The sequence below is a fragment of the Rhopilema esculentum genome, chromosome 12 (assembly GCF_057945365.1).
Source record: "Rhopilema esculentum isolate cy_ngs chromosome 12, ASM5794536v1, whole genome shotgun sequence".
Lineage (NCBI taxonomy): Eukaryota > Metazoa > Cnidaria > Scyphozoa > Rhizostomeae > Rhizostomatidae > Rhopilema > Rhopilema esculentum.
In genome coordinates this window covers 2,873,276-2,895,727 of record NC_142826.1, presented here as the reverse complement: position 1 = coordinate 2,895,727, position 22,452 = coordinate 2,873,276, and the positions used below count along the sequence as shown (strand labels likewise).

The following is a 22,452-nucleotide window of genomic DNA, read 5'->3' as shown; positions in this document are numbered from 1 at the left end:
TTTAGAGTATCTGGTCAAAAGTAAAAAACTGAAAAAAACTATTTCTCATTACGTCACACTTTAGAACTCTACTTTCCGATCACATCATTATATTGAATCATTGAACAGCGTGGCTGTCTATGGCTACATTAACCCTGATGCAATGTAACCAAGTTCGCAGCATGTAGAAAACCCATGTGAGCAACAACCTAGCCTGCATCACAGACCATCAATGAGGAGGAGCATGGTAGGTGTTATGGTTTGTATCGCAGGCTAGCAGCAACCAAGGTTTTTTTTAATACCCGAGAGCAGTTCACCCTGTTAAGGCATGCTAATCTTTACCAATGTATTTTGCCAATGAATTTGAATTGGTTGGTGAATCAAATTTGCTTGAATTCAGTATTTGACAGGATGAGAGCAACGGGAAACAGCAATATTTTTAGACATCTTCACCAATCCCTCTACATTGTTTGTTTTTCTTCAATCAAACAGGAGAGTACAACAAGCACAAAAAGGGCACAAGTTCCATTTGACTGCGAGAGATGAACAAAAAAGCTTGAAAGGGACCCACTATTGATAAACTAAAGTATTGTTTCAGCATGACAAAGATCATTAAGCCATAGAAAAACGACATCGATTCGGCGTTCTAATTACAATTAAAATTAATATAAACATATCATATAAAATTAAATGTATTTATAGACAACACAGAAATATATTAATACATTAATGAATTCATTCCATATCATTCAAACTATGAAACCATGAAGAAAATAATCAACCTCAACTTGGGCAAACGTTCGCCATTAGCTGCAATTTTAGGCCCATTTTGAATGACAATCGATAGAATTTGTGTTCGCTTCAATTGCAACATTAAATGCATAAACAAATGCTGCTCAAAGTGGCAAGAAATATTAATCACATAGATTCTAAATCATTTACCTGGGAAAGGATGTAATTCCCTTGCCTTCAGTCATCTTTTATACGTACGTAAGTTTTATCAAGTAAGGAGTTTTTCGTTACCTTGCATTAACAAGTTCAAAGGAGATTGAGAAATACCTTGAAATAGATTTCATTTCCCTGCAGAGCATCTTGTAGGTACCACTGGGTCAATGCAAGGTCTTTTGGGAAAATACAAATCAACTTCAAATGAAGCGAGCGCTACGCTGAGGCATGCGCACAAATTTCTTTCTAGCATTAAGTCTGAAAGTAAACATAAGAGGAATTTTCTGAAAATTTGACTTTCTGGTAATTTTTCTGGCCATGTCTGCAGCTTATCTAGATATTACCAAGATTTGCTGGGCTGGCAAAACCACTTCATCGTATTCTAAATTTCTAGTCAAGGCTAAATCTACTACAATTCATATTCACTCCATTCGGTTACTAGCAGTAGAACTTGAATCCAGTTTCTATGAAAGAATACTTTCTCCCGAAACCCAATAGCTATAATCTTCGAAAAATGGATACTGTATCTGTTCCCAAGGACAAAACTACAAGTTATGGTATAAAAAAATTAGCTTTTGGGGTCCAACGTTTTGGAATTCTTTTCCAAACGAAATAAAATCATCCAAAAATGCAAGTCAATTAAAAGTTCTTACAAAAGTATTTTGAAAATCAATGCGTCTGTAACACTTGCAGTCAATAACTTCAAAAATGCAATCTCTTAAATTGCTTCATGTTAGTGTTTATTAGTGTTCACACTATTGTCAAACTAACAATAAAAAGGTATTATCATTATTATCATTCCCATTGCATTAAATGTCATTTAGTAAGTCCGACAGAGGTTCAACTCCACTGCCTTCGACGAGGAAAATCATCCCGTTACAAACATCTACAAAAAACTATAAACAGAATAGACTTAAATCAAAAATATATGAATCTCTTTCTAAACTTTAATTAGCGGATAATGAAGCAAATGTGATACGTCAAAAGCCAGTTGATTTAACTGCGACGGACAATGTTCCCACGAAGGCTCATCCTATGCAAATAACTTCTCCAGGCGTCCTTGGGTGAAACAAATCAACATTTCAGACGTATTTTGTATTCCTCGATTCGAGTATTTATTTCATCTGAAATGCTGTTAAGGTAAATTTGAGTAATGGAATTACCAGATATTAACTAATAAACAACTGAAAACGTTCTCTGGTTGAAAAAAATACCAGAGCTTTTTTACAGTTGATGTAGACTTCATTTTAAATCTTCAGTCTTGTAAAGGCTGCACACAGACTGTTCTTTCCTCAGAGCAGACAAAAACAACAAGGGTCGTGGTATAAAAAGGGATGTCAAATTGATGCCCTGAGCAGTCTCGGAGGACTTGGAGAAAACAGATAGTTTAGGCCACCTTCAAGCGAAGTGAGCAGAACATTTTCAGCGACCACGTCTTTTAAATGAGCTTAAATTTATTTCAGAATATTCCTTTAAGTCACATTCTTGCAGTCGTTGAAAACATTTAACTATTTTTCAGCCATGCTTTTCTTCCATTTGATTAATTCCATTCTTAAAACTCTTAAAAACTTTGTGAGGCCGTCAGACCTCGAGGCCCTGGGGTAATTTGCCCCCCCCCTTCTCCGCGGCCCTGACCCTCAAGCCCACAAGGTGGCACAAAAATTTCTCATGTTTTTTGATGATCACATGAAAAGGATACCAGCTTCATCAAAGTTGTCATTATCAACTGCCACCTGTAACTGGCGCTCCAGTTCTACAATTTCAGCCTTTATGTCTTCACCAGTCTCATTTGCTTCAGTTTGTCTTGTTACGTCTTCGTTTGGTGCACCCTGAAAATACAACTTTATTTATAGATATAAAGTAATAAAGAGCCAATGAGCTGAGGGGGGGGGGGGGGGGGACAGGAACAGGTAGATTCCTATGAATATTACCTTCCGAAACAACATGTTTTTAACAGTGATTAAGAAACACAAATAATAGAAAACATCTTATCGTATACAATTTCCCTGTAAATCAAAGAACTTTTTCAAAGTGATGGAAATTTCTTGTAAATCACACATTCTATGGTAAGATATTCGAATCTAAGTAAAAATATATTTGACTAGATTTATGCGTCCGAAACTTTGCTTTGCCTCAAGACTATGAATGATATTTCATCCGAGTTTATAACATAGTCAATAGAAAAACATACGAACTATGACCAAATTCTATTGACTAGAGTCATAAATAATCCTTGAAAATAAGGTTATGTTTCTCGAGCTATAAATCCGAGGGGCAATTCCTTCTTGCAAAAAGCGTACGAGATTTTCCCAAAAACAAAAGGATTTCTGGGGATTTTCAGCTATAACAATGGGATTTTCACAAAAGGTGTGCGAGATTTTTGTAGGGTGACTTGCCCCTCGTATCGATCTTGATGAAATGCGACAAAATCAGTGCCCTTGGATGCAGGACAAATTTGAGGGAAAATAGCGATTTGATCATGGTAATTAATCATTTCGTTTTGATGAGGAGCGTTGTAATCACAGGGGAAAACGGCCCTGGCACTTTTATGTTGAATATATGCTGGTACTCAATTGCAGAGGCACCGGAAGCTTCATGATACGGCGGGGGCAGGAACAGCAGAAAGGACATTTTGGGGTGTCAAAATTTGCTGAAGAAACAATTCGGAAATCATCGTTTAGCCAATGACGAAGCCTGGTTGTAGGTGAAAGGCCTGTCAAGAGAGAAAGGGTCGGCTCTCTGGGGGCGTGGCCCCCAGGAAAATTTTGCGTTGTTACGTCCTAAAGAATCTCAGAAATGGGGGCAACACCCAAAAATACATTTGAATCAAGACTACAGTCAAGTTTCATTCTCGAAATTTCTTTCACCACAACATCAACCATCAAGGGAGGCTGGACCCTATTCTACCTTACATAAAAACAAAATTTTGTTCTAATGACCATCTACATGGCTTGATATAACTTTTGGATATAACTCTTCTGAACTACTACTGTCTTTTTCTATCTATATTCAAAGTTGGTACAACATGCAGCTATATTCAAGCTAAATTAAAGCCAATTAATTTAAATTACCAACGCTAAATAAAATATAATCAAATATAACTGATGTTGCATACATATTCCTTGCAAAGGTCACAAGTATACAATTGCACGACTACAATTCAGAGATTTTTTCGCTAATTTTTGTAACTCTGGGGAGTACGTATTTCGTTTGGGACTGAGTTCCATATTTGGCTTGATCTGTTTGACAAGGATAAGGAAACATATCATTATATTATTGATAAAAGGCTATGTACATAAAGCCTGGCCAGAGTGACATAGATATCATTTTCTGGCTTAGTTGTGTGCAGTGCCGCCGAAAGGTTTCGGAGGCCTTGCGGCAGAATGGAGGAGACCCTTTGCGAGCGAAGCGAGCAGAAACATTTTGGCGAAAAAGCCCTTTTTATAACCTAATGATTCATTTCAGAATAATTTTTGCCGTCACCTTCTTGCAAAGATTTAAAAATTTGTACAACTTTGTTATGTCGATTACTAATTGCTTTCACAAACTGGGAAGCCCCGAGAGCGCCCTAAACCTCAGGCTCAAGGCCAATTTTCAGTCGCTACCACCTTTCGGTAACCCAGGGCCGGCGAAACGTATTTGAAAATAGAGGGGTCAAAATATCAAAGTCTTGAAAGAGTTCAGAAAAGGCCACCACCATGCAGGACCGTCGAGAGGGGGAGGTAACCAGGGTAGTTACCAGGGGGCCCGGGGCCTTGAGGGGCCCGTAGAAAATAAGGTATGTATTTTTGGCTATGAGTTTTCAATTAGCAGCATTGGCAGGGCGGGCCCATGACCCGATTGATATTCGAAATTTAATCTTTCAACACGGAATCAACAAGCTGGTCTATGATGAGGGCCTTATCTTGTTAAGGTTTATAATTAAAACATTGACGATACGATCATAATATACTTCTCCGGAAGCCGAAAAATTCGATTGCACTTACATATATCTACTTTTAGGTCAAATGTTTTAGTTATTCCTTGTGTGGACTTCCTATAAACGTAGAACTAAATCTTCCATTCATGGCGTACACCAGAGAAAAAGCACATGCGAAGAACCAAGACAAATCCAAACGCTATAAAAGTCTTTATCAAAATCACTAAGCGGGATCACGATCCAACCAACCCCTGCGATGTCATCTTACAGGCACAAGTCTGGTGCTCAGAAAAGGCAGGAAAAAAGATGCGAGAAAAAGAAGCAAAGAAAGCCTCTCGCACATTGTTTGAGGTAGGTGCTTACAAAAGAGACAAGGAAGGTGATTCAACTTTAAATAAACCTGGTGAAAGCTCTGTTCAAAGCACCGCTGAAGAAGAAGAAGACACAAACGGCTTGGCTGCTTCGGTAGACCAAGACACCACAGAAAGTAGAGAAAGCACTACTGATTCATCATTAAATCAAGATACTGTTCATAGTGGATCATCTAGTTTTGATGTCGGCACATTGACCGGATTTCCAACGATAAAGGAGTTAGAAAAGGTTGTTAGAACTGGTCATTTGCCTCATCCTCCAGAGTTTCCCAAAGATTGCGACGGCCACAAATTTCCAACAACGGTCCTAAATGTGAAGCAGCAAAATTGGGAGGTAGTAAGAAGAAGCTGGCTTGTTTTCAGTCCTACAAAGGCTGCACTCTATTGTTTGCCATGCACACTATTAATAATGGTTCAAAATCAAAATTGGCTTCTCCTGATGGTTAGGGAGCGAACGACAGCTGGAAAAGATTGTGGGAAAAGATTAAGGATTTCGCCCTGAGGAAAGCAAGAAAAGCAGTTTTTTAAAAATTAAATTAACTCTGATTTGTTTTAATGATTTGTTTTATATAGTCACTAATTACATGTTCTGTTAAAAACCTAAAAATACAAATTCAAGTGTTTCAGGGGCGTTGATTTCAAAATTCATGCCTTTTACAGTCCATCTAACTGCATTGCTAAGGGCGAAACCCAAAAAATGGTTTTTGCAGCCTTCGACGGTGGGGCCCCATGACAGTCCCAGCCCTGGGGCCCGGCCCGTCTCTCGACGGCCCTGCCACCATGGTTGTTGGCAAGAAAAATTTCAGAATTATGGTGTCTTAGGGATGGCCAGAAATTGTATCTAAAATGAACTTTGACTGAAGGTGTCACATCTATTGTGATGTTGACTTGAAATAGAAAAGTTTTGCAAAGTTTTAGAATAACCACTATCATATGGCTCGTAATGAAACCATTTTTAGATTTTACAAGTACCCGAAATAAGATGGGGGTGAAAAATAAATGAAACACGGATTAATAAAAAACATTAACGTTGAAATATCAATAGAAGAACTTTCAACTAAAAATATAAAGTTAAGCAATTTTGTACAGTTAAGATATAACTTTGTAAAATCTGATCTTAACTTTTTCGGAAATTAAGTGCTTTAACAAAAATTTGAAAAACCTTCAAACTGGGCTTGACAAAATGAGTTTAAATAGAATTTATAATTGCGTCGATATTTTCTTTTTCTTAGTAGAAATGGATAATCGAAACGATCAAACTCTGAAGCTTTTTTGATGATACTTTTTAAGAGCAAATTTGCCCATACTTTATTTCTCATATCCTCAAAAAAGTTCTTTCCAGCTGTTTCTTTTCCTTCATCAGCTGATTTCTCGCTTTTTGTAATGTTTCTGAGAAAGTTTTCGTTAACAAATAGACCTTTTGTGCCAAGTTTAGGCAACGTAGAAGACGAAACTCCGTCAATTTGTGCTGGCACCAAGTTATTCTGGACTAGGTTTCTCGATCTATTTGCTAAGCTAAGTTGTTACTCGTTGTAAAACTTAGACAATGACCGATTTCTTCAATCTAATTCCCATATTCAATTTTATGTTTGTCTTCTATGATAAAGACATAGCAACCAAGGTAAAACTAAGGACATATCTAAGAGAATACAAGGCAAGTTACTTACAGAATCATATACTACATTTATTTCCACTTTTGCCTAAAACTTTTTTTTTAGTTCTGTAAAAAGGTTGGGGACCCCCCGGTTTCGCCGGCCATGTAACCTTTATTGTAAGCTTGTTTTTGGTGTTTCTAAAAGCAGATCGAAAAGAAACATTTAGATCATCACCCAAAAAAAATTACCTCTTTGCTCATTTCATATAACACCTAGGCTGGTGAGCTGCAAAGGAGCAGACCAACTAAATTTTGGAAAAAAGGGGGTACGTGCCCACTGTGTGTCCCCCGGTTCCTATGCTTTCGCTTGAATTTAAGATATCATTGATGCCTTGACTCTCATATCGAACATATGCAAACCAAGGTTGGTAGCAATTTGAAATTCATTCATTTCATTCGTTCATTTTTAATTATTTACACAGGGTAAAGCCATCAACTACATACATAAATTGCTTTCCAAGCTGCCCTGTACAAAGGAAACGATAAACGCTAAAATTTAAAATACAGATATATAAATATACAGATTAGAATAACAAAGTAAAAGCTATTAAAATACTGGAACTAGCGCCAGGGATAAAAAGGGTCCCTTTATGTTCTGGAGTTTTCGAGATAACATTTTACTTGTTTGAAATGTTTTGTTGATTTAGATTTTGCGTCCAGGCCATTCCATAGTTTTGCCCCTCTAAAAGAATTGCATTTTTGGCCACATGCTGTTCGTAGAAACGGGACACAAAGATCGGTTTCGGTGTTTAGAAAGGTACGAAATCTGTTCAGAATGATCATGAAAGTTAAAGAGAACTTATCAACGAAATTATTTTTGTTGGTCAAATTGCTTTGCAAATCGATTTTCAGTTCTCATCAATATTTACTTTTGCCTTGCATGTAGTTATCAAGAGATGCTTGAAACCTATATTTTATTAGCATTCAAAATATTTATATGAATTAATATTCCTCTGAAATCAATTTCTTGAAAAGGGCACTTTGCTGCCCCCGTGATGTCCCCGCACCACTAGGGCGCCGCCATGGCAACCTACCCGCGTGAGACACAAGTCTTTGTTTTTAACAATGCATGAGTGATACAAGAGACGCGCGCGCATAGTACCTGTCAGAGGAACCACCTGTTTTGGTTTCTGAGAAGTAAGAATTTGCTCATAGGAAGTCTAAATTTGACGTTGGAAGTGCCATTCACGTGGCCTTTATACAAAAGAGTTGTTAATCTGCTTCACCAGAAGGCAATTTCTAATAATATTACTGAATATTTCGTAATCTATTTAATAATACACAGGAATTATTGTCCAAGTGTACAAGCTGTGGTTTTAGGGGCAGCGGGGAGACAGCGGGTGTTAGGGATACACTTTGTTTTACATAAGCAACCAGTTGATAAGCAATCAGGTGTGAGCTAGATAAAATTTTAGCAACTTGAGGGCTCGTCGACAAAGCTGTAACTTCAATTTTTAATTTCTTCAATTAAAAAGTTTGAGAAAAATCAATTATCTAACATTCATGTCGCATTTTGTTATCGTTTCTTGCTACCTTGGATTCCTTATGACACATGAATTTATTTGTGACAACATTGAAAAGATTCTTTCAAAACTAAGTTCAAGTTTACTTATTAAGTGGGCTGGTACCTGTTTTTCCGCGTGAAGAAAGTTTAGCCGGTCATAAGAAGCTTCGAGGGATGAAACCGCAGATAATTTAAGCATCTTTTGTTTTTTATAAAAAATGCAAATCACCATAGCATGTCTTTCATTCTAACAATGATTCTGAAGCTTGTAATCTTATTTCTGGCAGTTTCAAGTTTTCTTATCACCTGTTGTACGTCGTTGTCATGTTTAAAAATCACAGGGAATACAGATCTAGAATTATTGAAACTTACCCAAATACTGCATATAGTAAAAGATGAATGTTTTCAAGAAAAAAGAATTCATCTAGCTTGAAATTTTGAAATCTTTTTAGATAAATTTACTTCTCCAAAATGACCTAACAAAACTTGGAAAATCCCGAGAATCGATTCTTCTGACTGGTTCCTACTAAAAATTCCGTAGATTACTTTATTTCACTTTCAAGAAACTTTCACTACAAATTCAGGAGATTTTACACACTTCAGTTAGGCTTCATTAGGCTTCTGAAGGATGTACAAGCAAACGAGGAAGGAAATTATGCCAATCAAGTGACAGGGGAACTACCCTAGGTACCAGACTCACTCTATATAAAATTTTATATAAAGTGAATCTGGTACCCAGGGTGGTATGCAGTGGTGGACCTTGACCTTCTTGACCACACGTGATGTACATTAAAAAAATTACTGCCCCTATCTTAGCTACCCCCAAAAACAAATAGTTGTACTGAAAAACTAACAGAGGCAGACGAAGGAAGAATTTCAAAGTGTTGAGGGTAAATTTAGGCAAACTGTCAATAGCTACTTCATCTCCGTTTCTGAAAAGTTGGGGGCGGGGGTGGGCATGTGTTCCCCTGTGACTTTGGGTTCTATGCCTATGTCTTCAGATACACCTCGGACCGTTGGAATGTTGCTCAACAAGCTTTTGGTCTTTTATGTGAAAAACAAGAGCATTCCTGTACTGCAAAACGCCGAACTGTTTTAACGTGCATTCATAATTGGCAAAGAACACCAGGGGGGGGGATGATCAAGAAAATCCTCCTAAAATCTTTAAAAATCTTTTTGTTTTAAAAAGTCTAATTTGCAGTTTGTAGGAACGATATACTCTTCAAAGGATACTTGACAAACGAAAAAGATACTTGAAAGTGATGAGGTCTAGTCACTGTCACTTTTCAAATCGATTCAAGAAAGTCGGAGAGAGTTCGAATGCAAGCACGTTTATAACCTACAATTGTTTCTCCATCAAGCATTTTCCATAAGCTTAAACAAAACAGTTTAAACGCTGATGTTCAAGAATATGAAATTACAGCTTTCTGAGCGAAGAAATACCAAAAATGATTATCTAGAAACACGAAAAAATAAAAATGATAAAAACATGTAAAAAGATGGGGTTGGTAAGAAAACTTTGGTAAGAAAGTTACAATGGCTGCATTGGTTATATAAAATATGCAGAAAATCAGTGAAGCAGAACGTTATATATGTGTCTGGTCTATCTAACTAAACAAAATATGTACTAAAAGACGACAAACGGCTGCAAATTATGACAAAACAAAAAAGATAAATGCAGATTGGTAAAATTCTTGTAAAACACAGCATTCGAGTGAGTGAGATCACTGAGTTTTTGCGACTCAGGCCACGAGATTACCGGATGAATGACTCGAGCTAATATTTATTTCTGAGAAAACTTATTTTGCCGGGAACAATAAGTTCACCGCAATGAGACCTGCAGGGACAGATGTGGCCTGCCGCTCAGCAGCGCAGACGTGTAGCCGACACTCGTAACCAGACGGTAAAGAAAAGACCTTTCTTCTCCAGTTTGGAAGACAAAAATCTCAATATTCGTCAGATTTGGTAAGTCAGCAAATTAACACATGAAGCTGATACATATTTCTTGAGGAGCTTTTCATGCATTAGATTTCAAAATGGCTAGACATTTAGTGTTAAGGTAATTCTCTTGAAAAGCAAAGTATCTTGAATGTATGTTGAAATCTAGGTCATAAGATAATAAAAACTAACGCAATTGAAGCAAGTAACAAAATTCAGAATTATGAGCTATAATTCGGAGGTGGATGCAAATTGAAAAGCAAGATCTGCAAACTATAGAAAAGGACAGAATTACACGAGAAGGTGCTTTAAATAAAGGTTACGCGGAACTGCATTCTGAAAACTCAGCTTTTATTATAGATTTTGAGCACATCAGCGTTTAGAATTTTAAACAGACAGGAATATGCTAAGGTTGCTTCGATAAAAAATTTTATCACAAATATTATTTATTATGAATTATTTCTTGAAGCAACGCGCGTAGAGCAAGTCATGTCCCTCTCCAGGTATTTCGGTAAACGGCAAAGTTTCCACAAATGCTGTGAATATAACTTTTACTCGAGTTTGGCATTTCACATCAAAACTGTTTTCTTTATCATTTTGCAGAGCCTTTTCCAACGCGCTAGAAAGTATGAATGTTAGTTTCTTCGTTGAATTTCTCGAAATACAAAACTCTAACGATGGGGTCTCAAGAAACCTAAAATATCACTTATGCCCAAACTGGAAGCAAAGCTTGTTTTCCGTTTACTGTAACCTACTAACATTTTCAAGAATGGTGAGGATACAAGGAAAATCGGGTTGTTCATGCGGTGGTGCGGGCAGGACTAGAAAAAGCTCACCAAAAAACAACTGGCTACACACGAATCAAAATTCCTGTGAAAAATTTTAACTCTTTCACGGCTTCCTCACGAAAATAAACATTGAAATTTATTTTTTGAGAATTTTTCATAAAAGGGGTTTCACCTCGAGAAAACGAAAATTCCGCTTACGAATCGTTTAAGAAAATTAATTAAAACTGCCGGTTTGGAATTTCAAGTCTCTAATTTCGCGGCATTAGGGATTTTCCAAATGTACCAAATATATAGATGCAGCAATGATAAAGTTTGATTTGGTTTTCGTAATTCCAAAAGAAATTGAAAAAAATTCATGTCCAGAGATGAAAATACGTTATGTAACTCGAAAGAATTATAACAACACTATTGGTGTGGCCGAACAGTTTGTAGAACGCAAATTACAAAAGCTTCGCTACTCTCTCCTACGACGTGGCATCTTTCTTGATTTCTTAGAAATCAAACTTGCGTTGTTTTAAAGAGAAAAAGAGCTACGTTTGCTCTCCATTTAAGTAGGTCAAATTTCTTCTTGGAAAACAACGGCTGACTCAGATCCACTCATTGTGAAAACATTAGGTGATTCAAAATACACCCTCCCTGTATTTTGGAGGGGGGCACACATTCTTAAAAAGATAGTTTGAAATTGGTATGGAAGCAGCAGCCACAATAGATGAACAGAAAAATAGAGAAGAAAAATCTTCTTACCAAATCAAACCTGCAGATCAAGTTGATAAATCGATCGTCTACAAACAAAGTGGTCACTATAACAACAACCAAATTTGCAACTAGTATCATTCATAGGTTTGGCAAAGTTGGCTGGTTGGGGGGGGGGGGTGGGGGGCATCCAAAACCGGGGTCAAAGATAGTTGTAGAGGAAAACTATATTCACATATGCGCATTAGGCCCTTCATTACAGAATCTAAAAATCGTTTTCTGAAAACATCGGGAATACAAGAAGATCAAATACCATTTCCAAACATAATGTTATGAAATAAAGACACCGTTAACAAAGTGCAAAATCCATTATTTTTCCTTCTGTATGAAAAAGTAAAAACACATGCAGAAATATTGTAGAATTTTCAGAAACAGTATCCCCCAACGGCCCAGCTTATTATTTTTTCAATCGCAGAACAAAACAAAATTGCCAGGGTATCATTTTACAGGCACTGCGGAGAAAAGGGGCTGAGCCCCCCACTTTTTGCCAGAAATGAAACAAATTACCGCTGAATCATCAGTCAAGCCACTTTTTATTCGGTTTTAGCCCCCCCCTACTTGTTTCAGATCCCCACTTTTTTCAATGTTCCGCGGTGCCTCTTTTATATGTACCCCAAGCCAATTACAAAAGTTTCGCATACGCGGAAGTAAGTCAAGAACAAGGAATTAAAAACATCCACGTGGGTTGTAAATGACACATCCTCCAAACTGTTGACTCACTGCAATGTCATCCTTTAGATAGCGTAATAACGATAGCGAGGAACACAGTTAGTTCCTCATACATCGGGATCAGGTCGCAATAAACGAGTAAGTGAAATTTATTTTAACAACAAGGGATTCTAAGAAATTATAATTTGTGAACCTCGTGTTTAGTTTGTAGACATATAATATTCGAGGAAGTTATTTGTTTCGACGAAAAGCAAGCTTAGGAACGAATATATTTCTGTTTCTTAGAGTAGGAAGCCCAGGAAGTAGTTCTAATTCTTCTTCTTATATGTTTTTGGTTTGCATGTTTTCCAAGTTAAGACTTTGTTCAATCCTCATTTACTAATCTGAACGACTTTGAGATTGAATTTTACATCTTTTATCGTGTAATCAATAATCAAAATTTCAGTGAACTGAAACTAAAGTGCAAAAGAACGGTTTTTTATCTTACAACAAAAAACTAGCTTAAAATTATTTTTGGTATTTTATTTAGACACAAGACTACTTAATAAAAGACAAAGTTCTAAATTGCTTTTAGAATGAATTTAGGACGATCCTTTAGCCAGGCGAATTGATAACATAGGCACAGACTTCGGGGGCTCCGGGGCTTGAGCCCCTCCTTACGAAAATGAACATGAACAATATTTAACCCGGCAATTTGTTAAATATTATGGGAAAGATAAGCCATTTCCTGGCACAGCTAGACCTAACTTTCACTAGGGCCCAGTGGCGGCACCAGCTACTGCAAAGTGGGAGGGTAATGTGCGTGGCTAAAGATACCGAGCCTAATTTAAGTGCTTTGTTTCTAAGCTTTTTTTTGTCTATTCGATTATTTCATCTTCATATTTTTAAAACAAAATCAAAGTTAATGCAAAGATTAATGACACAAAACATTCCCCCTAGGAGACTTTTAAACGAGATGCCCACAGCCAGTAATCCAAAAAAATATCTTTGTTTTGTTGCATTCCAATTTAAAGCCAGCATATAAAAACAGGTAAAACCAGTTTTCTTTTAAGCCTCGTAATACCCGTATATCATTGCCACAGGCGGTTATATTGTTCCAACCTAATTTCGAGTTTTCTTAAAATTTTAATACACAAGACAGGGTTTTCAACCTGCTTGCTTCTTCATTGGAATTTCAGGTTTTCATAGAACAAAGCAAAGCAGATGAATTAAAATTTTGCGCTTGGATTTAGATGAACGCAAATCTCCACCGCACTAGGAGCACAGTTGACCTCGTTCCTGCCGCACCTCGATCTTGTTCCTTCTCACTATAGTCTGAAGCCTACCCTCCCGTCTCACTTGAATCCCACTCGGCAAACCACAACCAATTTGCCCTGTTAGGATATATTGTAGGTTTGGGAAAAATATTTGAATGAACTCGAGGCAAGATAACGTGCTAAGTGTACGGGCTCTTTTTTGGATATACCTGCTTCATTACTTGCTAAACGAGAATCGCGCATATAACCTTGCTCATTTTTTTGCAGAAATGACTGGTCACTTAACAGGACAAGTTGGTGGGCACGTCCCAAATGTGCATAGAAAAAAGATCGAGACAGTTGAAGACTGTATGCAGCTAATGCAACATATTTCGTTTTGTGAATCTGCAGCATGCACTGTTAAAGGGTGCCAAAGAATGAAGAAAGTTTTATGGCACGCGAAGAACTGCAAGAGAAAGATGCAATGCAAACTATGCAGACAAGTTATTCGGATTTGCGTTTTGCATGCTAGAGCATGCCTTACTCCAAACTGCAAAGTCGTATTCTGTAGTATGATTCGTGCACGAATGGTACAACGACAGAGGAGTCTGGCAACTGGCGCTGCAACCCAGACCTCCTCATCTCAATTAAATGAGATAACTCACAACATGGTAAACGCTGCCAGTCAAACCACCCATCAGACCCGAAATTTTTTCTTTCAACCACAACAAAATCTACCTCCAATGCAACGGTCCTTTTCTGCTGGTCCCGAGCCAATTGCCACTGCAAATTTGGTACTGATCAGTCGATCGACGTCCCTGAACACGAACGATTGCATTGCACCCGAGACTGTAGGTTCAGAAGGAGGTCTTTTTCTGACAGAGAATCCTGTACTAAATGCCAGACAGGGTTTCAGGTTTGAGAAAGATCTATCAGTGAAGTACAGTAAAATGGACATTTCCAAACAATGACATCACAAGGTTCAAACACAAGTGGAATGTGAACAGACAGGGTTTCAGGTTTGAGAAAGATCTATCAGTGAAGTACAGTAGAATGGACATTTCCAAACAATGACATCACAAGGTTCAAACACAAGTGGAATGTGAACAGACAGGGTTTTAGGTTTGAGAAAGATCTATCAGTGAAGTACAGCAGAATGGACATTTCCAAACAATGACATCACAAGGTTCAAACCAAGTGGAATGTGAACAGGCTGCTTCATGCACTAGCTCCAATATCCTTTAACTAGATTAATCTAGAAATTCGAGAAACCTTTTCTTATGTCAAACGAGTCTTTAAATGACGTCAAGATATTCTTAAGATCGCGTGGTTTAATCTTTTGCCACTCTCAATGTCCCAACTCATCAACTTCTGTCCCAAATCATCCACTACTGACGATGCATTATTGCAAAGATACACATCAAAATCGCAAGCTTTATTCAAAAGTTTTGAATTTATTCTTTAGTGTCAGAATAGCTAAGCAAACAGTTGGCAGTGAACTAGAGAAATTCCATTGAAGAAAACTATAAATGGCTTCAAGGCTTTAGGCCAAACGCACAGAATCCTCACCCCGTCTCTTTCTAGCATAATAAAAGCTTTCCACATCACATTACATTCCCTACTTGATCTGATACCTAAACTTGAAAATCTTACAAGTTTTTATTTTAGAAAAGCATATTGCATTTGGCTTTAAGTTTTGAATTGTATATATTTTTACTTGTTATATGTTACTTCATTAAACGCCATTAAATGATTGATAAATCAGTTTGTTAGTATAGATGATGGATGAGGATGGTTATCTCACAGATAGTGGTTTACGTTTCATGTGAAATGTTGCCAGTTTCCTAGATGTTTTATATAATCTAGATTATTGGGAGTTTCAAATACGAGCCTGAATTTTTTTCTTAAAACGTTTTTAAATCTGATATGGTTTCAGAGGAACATCCTCTACCCCGAATAGATACCAAGCATTTTGAGTAAAAGGTTGAAAATGAGACCAGGAATATGCGAGCTGGGGCTGAGCAATTTTCTTATAATATTCTTTAAAATTGAATGATTCTGTTCCTGAATATTCTTATAAACAATTGACAGGCACCGCGGAGCGATTAGAAAAATGGGAGGTGGTCTAGAAAGTTGGGGGGGGGGCTAAAACCAAATAAAAAGAGGCCTGACTATGACTGGTGGTTTTTTTTAATTTTTTTTGCATTTTTGGCAAAAAGTGGGGGAACTTAGCCTCCTAGCCCCAGCCCTCCCCGCAGTGCCTGCAATATTCGTATAAAAAGAAGTCTACACACAAGCTGACAAAACTATCACACAGATTCAGTCAGAGGAAATAAGCAGTCAGTCAGAAATTCTCCTATTTGTCAAACATTTCGCTTAAAATTTGGTCTTAAAATATAGGTACTCCAGTACTGATAGAAGAAAAAATTAAAATAAATCCTCTTTTTACGAGGGGTATATCATTCCCTGAAAATCATGTAAACATTTTGTGGAAATCCTTTTGTTTATCTAAAAAAATTCCTTGGAAATCCTTTTTTCTGATTGAAATCTCGCTTTTCTACTATTTATCTTCCCTGTTCCAAAGATATTCCTATAGCAGTTATGAACATCCATTTCTTGACAGGAAACATGTTTTGTTGTTCGTCCGAATTCGATGAGAAAATGAGGGGGGAGGGGGAGGGGTAATATATTGGCATGTTCTTATATTTGTGACGTGATTCTCAGATTTGATAACTTCCTCTACATAGCCCAGCGTATGTCATGGACGTTTGCAATTGGTAAAGTTAGAGTTTCCTGTTGGTAGAAGGGCGTTTCCCGACAGGAAAAAGGGCGTGGCATATATTTCTAGTTTTGCCTCCTCCCTCGAAGCCTAGAGGCTAGCGCCGCCACTGGAAGGAAAGTGGGAGAAAATGGAGAGAAGTAGCAAGTAGAATATCACTCTAATCCCACACTGTACAAGATTTTCTTACATTAATAGGATTTTTGGGAATTAAGGGGGATTTTTCTCGAATAAAAAAGGATTTTTGCCAAGGGAATTTTTTGGGAGTGATATGCCACTGGAGAAGAAAAATCAAAAGGAGTATAAATTAAAGCCCCGTTAAATTCATTTCTGCGTAGATTTCTCATCCGTTATTAAATATCTTAAATAGTCAAATTAACGTCCAATAATTTCATCCCACTTTAATTTTCTAAGTAACTTTTCAAAACCTTTGAAAATAGCTACATTTTACGATTATGTCTGAAAAAATTATTATACCTGAAAAAAAGAGGACATTAGAAAACGTCGAAAATGGAAGGACCGGAAGGTAGTCACAACTTTTTCTAGTTTTGAGTTAGGTACAAGAGTAACTGAAAATACTTTTTATAACATATATATCCAAGAATATAACATATATATCCAAAAATATAACATATATATCCAAGAATATAACATATAACATATCCAAGAATATAACATATATATATCCAAGAATATAACATATATATCCAAAAACCTAACATATAACATAAAAAATATCAAAGAATATAACATATATATATCCAAGAATATAACATATATATCCAAAAACCTAACATATAACATAAAAAATATCAAAGAATATAACATATATATATCCAAGAATATAACATATATATCCAAAAACCTAACATATAACATAAAACATATCAAAGAATATAACATATATATATCCAAGAATATAACATATATATCCAAAAACCTAACATATAACATAAAAAATATCAAAGAATATAACATATATATATCCAAGAATATAACATATATATCCAAAAACCTAACATATAACATAAAAAATATCAAAGAATATAACATATATATATCCAAGAATATAACATATATATCCAAAAACCTAACATATAACATAAAAAATATCAAAGAATATAACATATATATATCCAAGAATATAACATATATATCCAAAAACCTAACATATAACATAAAAAATATCAAAGAATATAACATATATATATCCAAGAATATAACATATATATCCAAAAACCTAACATATAACATAAAACATATCCAAAAATATAACATATATATACAAAAACCTAACATATATATCCAAGAATATCCTCGTCATCGACTGTTTTCGTCTGAAATTCCACATTTTCTTCGTCATTATCATCTTGCTTAATCCCTAGTAGCTTTTTTCGAGTCATCCAAAAACTCTCTGTTCAGGGGAAACTCGACCTCTTTCACTTTAGCCACTAAAATTGACAATGTTTCAGGCTCGTCCCACTCGAATGATATAAATTTTTCGGAATCTAAAATCCACCTAAACCTGAAGTTTTTATATCATTTTTTGTTTTTCCAGTACTGAATATGAAGTTATTTGAATAAAAAGTTTTGCTGACATTGAAAATTCGCGTTAAAAAATACCATTCGAATATTTAAATTCCGTTGGTTGGCGTTAATTACTTTGCAATCCAATCTCGCTATTCGCATCAATTTGTGATCGCATTAACTTGTTCCACGTTATTGGTTGAAAAAGGTAGGCAAAGGGAAATCCCCGTGGTCAAAAAGAAGAGCAGAGGGGAATTTCGAAGGTCCGACAAAACCACAGAGATGAACAAAACCCACACAGCGGCCTTTTTTCCCATGCCACAACTTGAAGCCGCAAGCGGAGAGACCTCAAATGTGAATCAAAAGCGAGAATCAAATGCCGATTAAAACTTCTTAACTGCAGCTCCATACCGTTAACCTGGTCTTTCAAATGAGTCAGATTTTACTGCTCAACATAAAAACAATGTCCAGCAAGCTTTCGAAAATGCCGGAAAGTTCCGTGCAAGCCAAGAAAAACTCCTTGCGGAACAATTTCTAGAGGGATCTGATATACCAGGTTCGGTATTTTCTGAATGTTAAGAATAAATAACATCCATATAGCAACAACTTTGTACAACGACGCATCGTAAACTAATATTATGATTTGACTTATTGTCCTGAAAAGCCCCAGAGGCTGAAACCCCATGCATCTAAACCCCAATTGCATCTAAAAAATGAGATTTTGGACATCTGGAGGTGCTTTGTCAGCGAATTTTTCAAAATTTTCGGCAAATGAAGGTTGGGTCACTCATGCCTGAACACTCCCGTTGAGCACTTGCTAGCGATTTCGCTGTTGAAACCATAATAATTTAAGAATAAAGTAAGAACAATTCACTGGCTCTTTGAGAAAAAAAGAGTGTATTCGCCAAGGCATTGTGAAGGATTTAGCAGATTCTATTACAGTGTAATCAGAAATGGGAAGGGGGGATAGTGTCATTACTTTTAATATAAAAAAAGGGAATTTTCCTTCAACGACACCAGTGAAATCATTACGAGGGAGTGGAGAAAATACTTTGATTGCACTTTGGGAGAACATATAAAGGTGATCGGGGTTGGGGACACACCAAAGAGGCAAACAGAAGTGTCATCGATGGAACAAGAAAAGTTGGACTAGGAAATATTTATCTCAAAACTGAACTTTCAAAAAAAAGTAGAAAACATGTCTTTCTCTTTTGCTAAATTGTTGTTTTTGAATTATTCCTTAGTTATTTCAGCATTTCTTAATTTATTTTTAGCTGATTCTTCTTGAATTTAAAGCAGCATATTTTCAAGAGCCACTCTTTCCTCTTTCGAAAGTCTCTGCGATTTACGATACGAAACCTAACTGTGTTCCTGTAATGCCATACTCTACCGCAGCAGTGAAAGCGACAAACAAGCACTTTTAGTAGCCAGGAGAACCCGAAACTCAGTTAATGTGGGAAGTGAAAGCGACAAAGTAAGTCATAGATGAAAAATACATAAACAAAGTTTCGTAAATCAAAAGGAAGATTAGCCTGGTATTAAATAAGCTTTTGTAACAACACAATTTGAAAAAATTGGGAAAAGCGGAGATATAACAGTCTGATATCAATGAAAATAACAAGTTTCGAAAGAGCAGAAATAGAAACAAGCTTCTCTGAGTGACGTCAAACACTTTGTAAAGACACGTCTATAACTAGACGCAATAAGGCTAAGGGAACGGCAATAACAAGCTCAGTTAAGCGCATGGTTTCGCTATCTTGACGTTTTTGTGAACGTTTCCTCTGTCTCGGTGGACTTGCTACAAGTCTCTCTCTTTAAAGAAAGGGAAAAGGGAAAAATGGATGGGAAGGAATAGCTCTCGTTCCCTCCCATTTTTTCTTTTTTCACTTTTTTTGAACAGAGAGACTTGTAGCAAGTCCACTGTCTCGGCTGCCGTATGTTTTTTTATCTGCGTCTTGAATGGTATAAAAGCAAAAAAGCGCTTTGAGCAGTGCAAGGGGTGTGGGGAGGGGGGGGGGGGGGGGCTTGCGAAGAAATTCTCCAAAATTCTCCAAAAATGGGCAAAAACGTATAGCGAAGAGTAGAGAAGGGCTGCTTTCTGGCACTTACAAGGGGGATTCAGCCCCCAATCCAGCTTCAAACATCTGTATATAATATGAAGTGATTGAAAATGAAAAACAGCAAAGCTGCACATAGTTAAGCCATTAGTTGCAAGCAAAGAATCACTTGGGCCCAGTAGGAATTAAATTTGCTATTATCACGAAGAAAAGTCCCTTGCAAGATTTAAATTTGCTATAAGGGGAAGCTAAGTGCAGAGTGGGTAACACGTTATACATTAAATTGAAGTTCAATACAAAGATCGAAAAGCGACGAGTTTTTGTCTGTTTTTCTATTGGCCAATAATACAAAGCTACAACCACATAGAAGAAAATGTGGTGTAAAATTGTTTGACTTTTGATTGCAAGTGGCCAGTGTATGGGGAAGAGGTGATCGGTTATTGGATATATCGTCTTCGTCTAACACAGTGGTGCCGTGGAGGGGGTTGGTATGGGCACAGGGGGGCTCATGGTTCCTACACACAACAGAAAGTATATTGGGTATGCTCATGGGTGTGCCCTCTTGAATTTGCCTATAGCACAGCCCCCATTTCGAACTTTTTAGGACGGCGCCCCGTTCTAACTTGCTGTTTTAAATACACAAAAAAAACTTGTGAGGGAATGGCTGAGTGATTAGGTTTGCAAACTACACATGGAGGGGTACGAGGTCGGAATCACTATATGACAAAACTTTCACAAAGAGAGTGAGGAGAGTCACCAGATCTCTGTAATCCTAGCCAAAGTTATCACGAGGTGTGGTCACATCGAGAGGAAGGGCAGGACACTGCTCCCATAGCATCTCAGTGTCCTAAAACAACCGTCGAAAGACAGGTAGCAACAGATGTAAATCAACTATAAATACAGTTTTAATTCACATGACATCAATTGTATAAATTCAAACATACCGGCTCTCCCGGAGGTATTCCAACAGTTGCAGTTAAATCTTCCGATGCAAGAACACCGCAAGGAGTATGACACTTATCAATTTCTTCTATCTCTGGCTTTGACCAACCGTATTTCAAATGGATGTCATTGATAATATCCTTAAAAAACATTATATATGTTAAATGCTAAAAATTTGATGCTTACAGATATTTAAGTTTGGAGAGTAATATAATCTGAGACTGATCATAAGAGAGGGGCAAAATAAAAATATCAGGACAATCCCATTTTATTGTCAGGAATCCCAATGTTACCAAGAGGGAACGCCCTTATCCAACTTATGGTTACGTAAAGGCAGGTTTAAAATCGCACCGCAAAAATTACTATATAAACTCCCAATAAAGTCAGTGCAAAGAGTGTATTCCAGTTTTCAGTTTCATATAATTTTAAAATTCCACTACGTACAATCCAAAAAAGAAAAAATTTAAATACAATTAAATATAGCATGCTTAACTAATTAATACAAAGATAAATGCTACACAAGAAACCTAAAAGAAACAATATATAGTATTACATCAAGAAGACAAAGGAATTGTATGTAGGGGAATTTCTTAAGGAGGGGCTCCTCAGTAGCTAGGCTAATCGAGGAGAGAGCACCTCCTATTTATTTATAACTGATTAGTCTGGTAAAGCCATAATTTCGATATTGTTGCCCAGTATGGGGGGAGGGGGGGGGGTATGCGGAATCACGGCACTAGAAAAGCTATAGAAATTACAAAATCGTGCGGCCAGAATCCTAAAAGCCCGTACAACGATTCTGCTCTTCCAGTTATAAAGAAACTGGGCTGGCAGACAGTTCATGACTTGATTGTAAAAGAAACTTTGAAAATGGTTTACAAGTGTACAAATAATGAGGCTCTCTCGTATCTTGCGTGCCTGTTCGACTGGTTATCAGAAACCAGTAGCCGGGAACTTCGAAACACCGAAACCGATCTCCGTGTCCCGTTTCTACGAGCAACATGTGGCCAAAAATGCTTTTCTTTAAGAGGGGCGAAACTATGGAATGGCCTGGACGCAAAATCTAAATTAACAAAAATAATTTAAATCCTGTCTCGAAAACTCCAGAACATAAAGCGACCTTTTTTATTCCTGGCGTTCGTTCAAGTACTTTTAACTGCTTTTACTTTGTTATTTCATTTTGTATATTTGTATTGTTAAATTCTAGGGTTTATCTTTTTTCTTTGTACAGGGCAGTTTGGAAAGCAATTTCTGGATATATAGTTGATAGCTTTACCTTTTTAATTGATAGCCGCAAATAATTAAATATGAAATGAAATGAATCCTTTGTTGCGTAAGGTAATTGAAGAGATTATACTCTTAAGACCCTTTCAGACAACACATGTTTGACAGATA

General features: G+C 36.8%; 1 protein-coding gene and 1 long non-coding RNA gene across 2 annotated transcripts in view; one reads left to right on the top strand and one right to left on the bottom strand.

Moving 5' to 3' along the window:
- Positions 1-113: 113 nt before the first annotated feature.
- The window catches only part of LOC135681555 (uncharacterized), a 43,431-nt gene continuing 21,092 nt past the window's right edge, over positions 114-22,452 (bottom strand). Inside the window, exons 19-21 of the mRNA XM_065196093.2 lie at positions 21,063-21,200; positions 2,624-2,753; positions 114-2,048 (exon numbers count right to left, since the gene is read on the bottom strand). Of these exons, the coding sequence (XP_065052165.2) occupies positions 1,999-2,048; positions 2,624-2,753; positions 21,063-21,200 (318 nt within the window). The 3' untranslated portion in view covers positions 114-1,998. The remainder of the gene's footprint in view (positions 2,049-2,623; positions 2,754-21,062; positions 21,201-22,452) is intronic.
- LOC135681559 (uncharacterized) lies at positions 7,241-15,639 on the top strand. The gene is made up of 2 exons (XR_010515619.2): positions 7,241-10,337; positions 14,044-15,639. It is a non-coding gene; the product is annotated as an uncharacterized LOC135681559 (long non-coding RNA).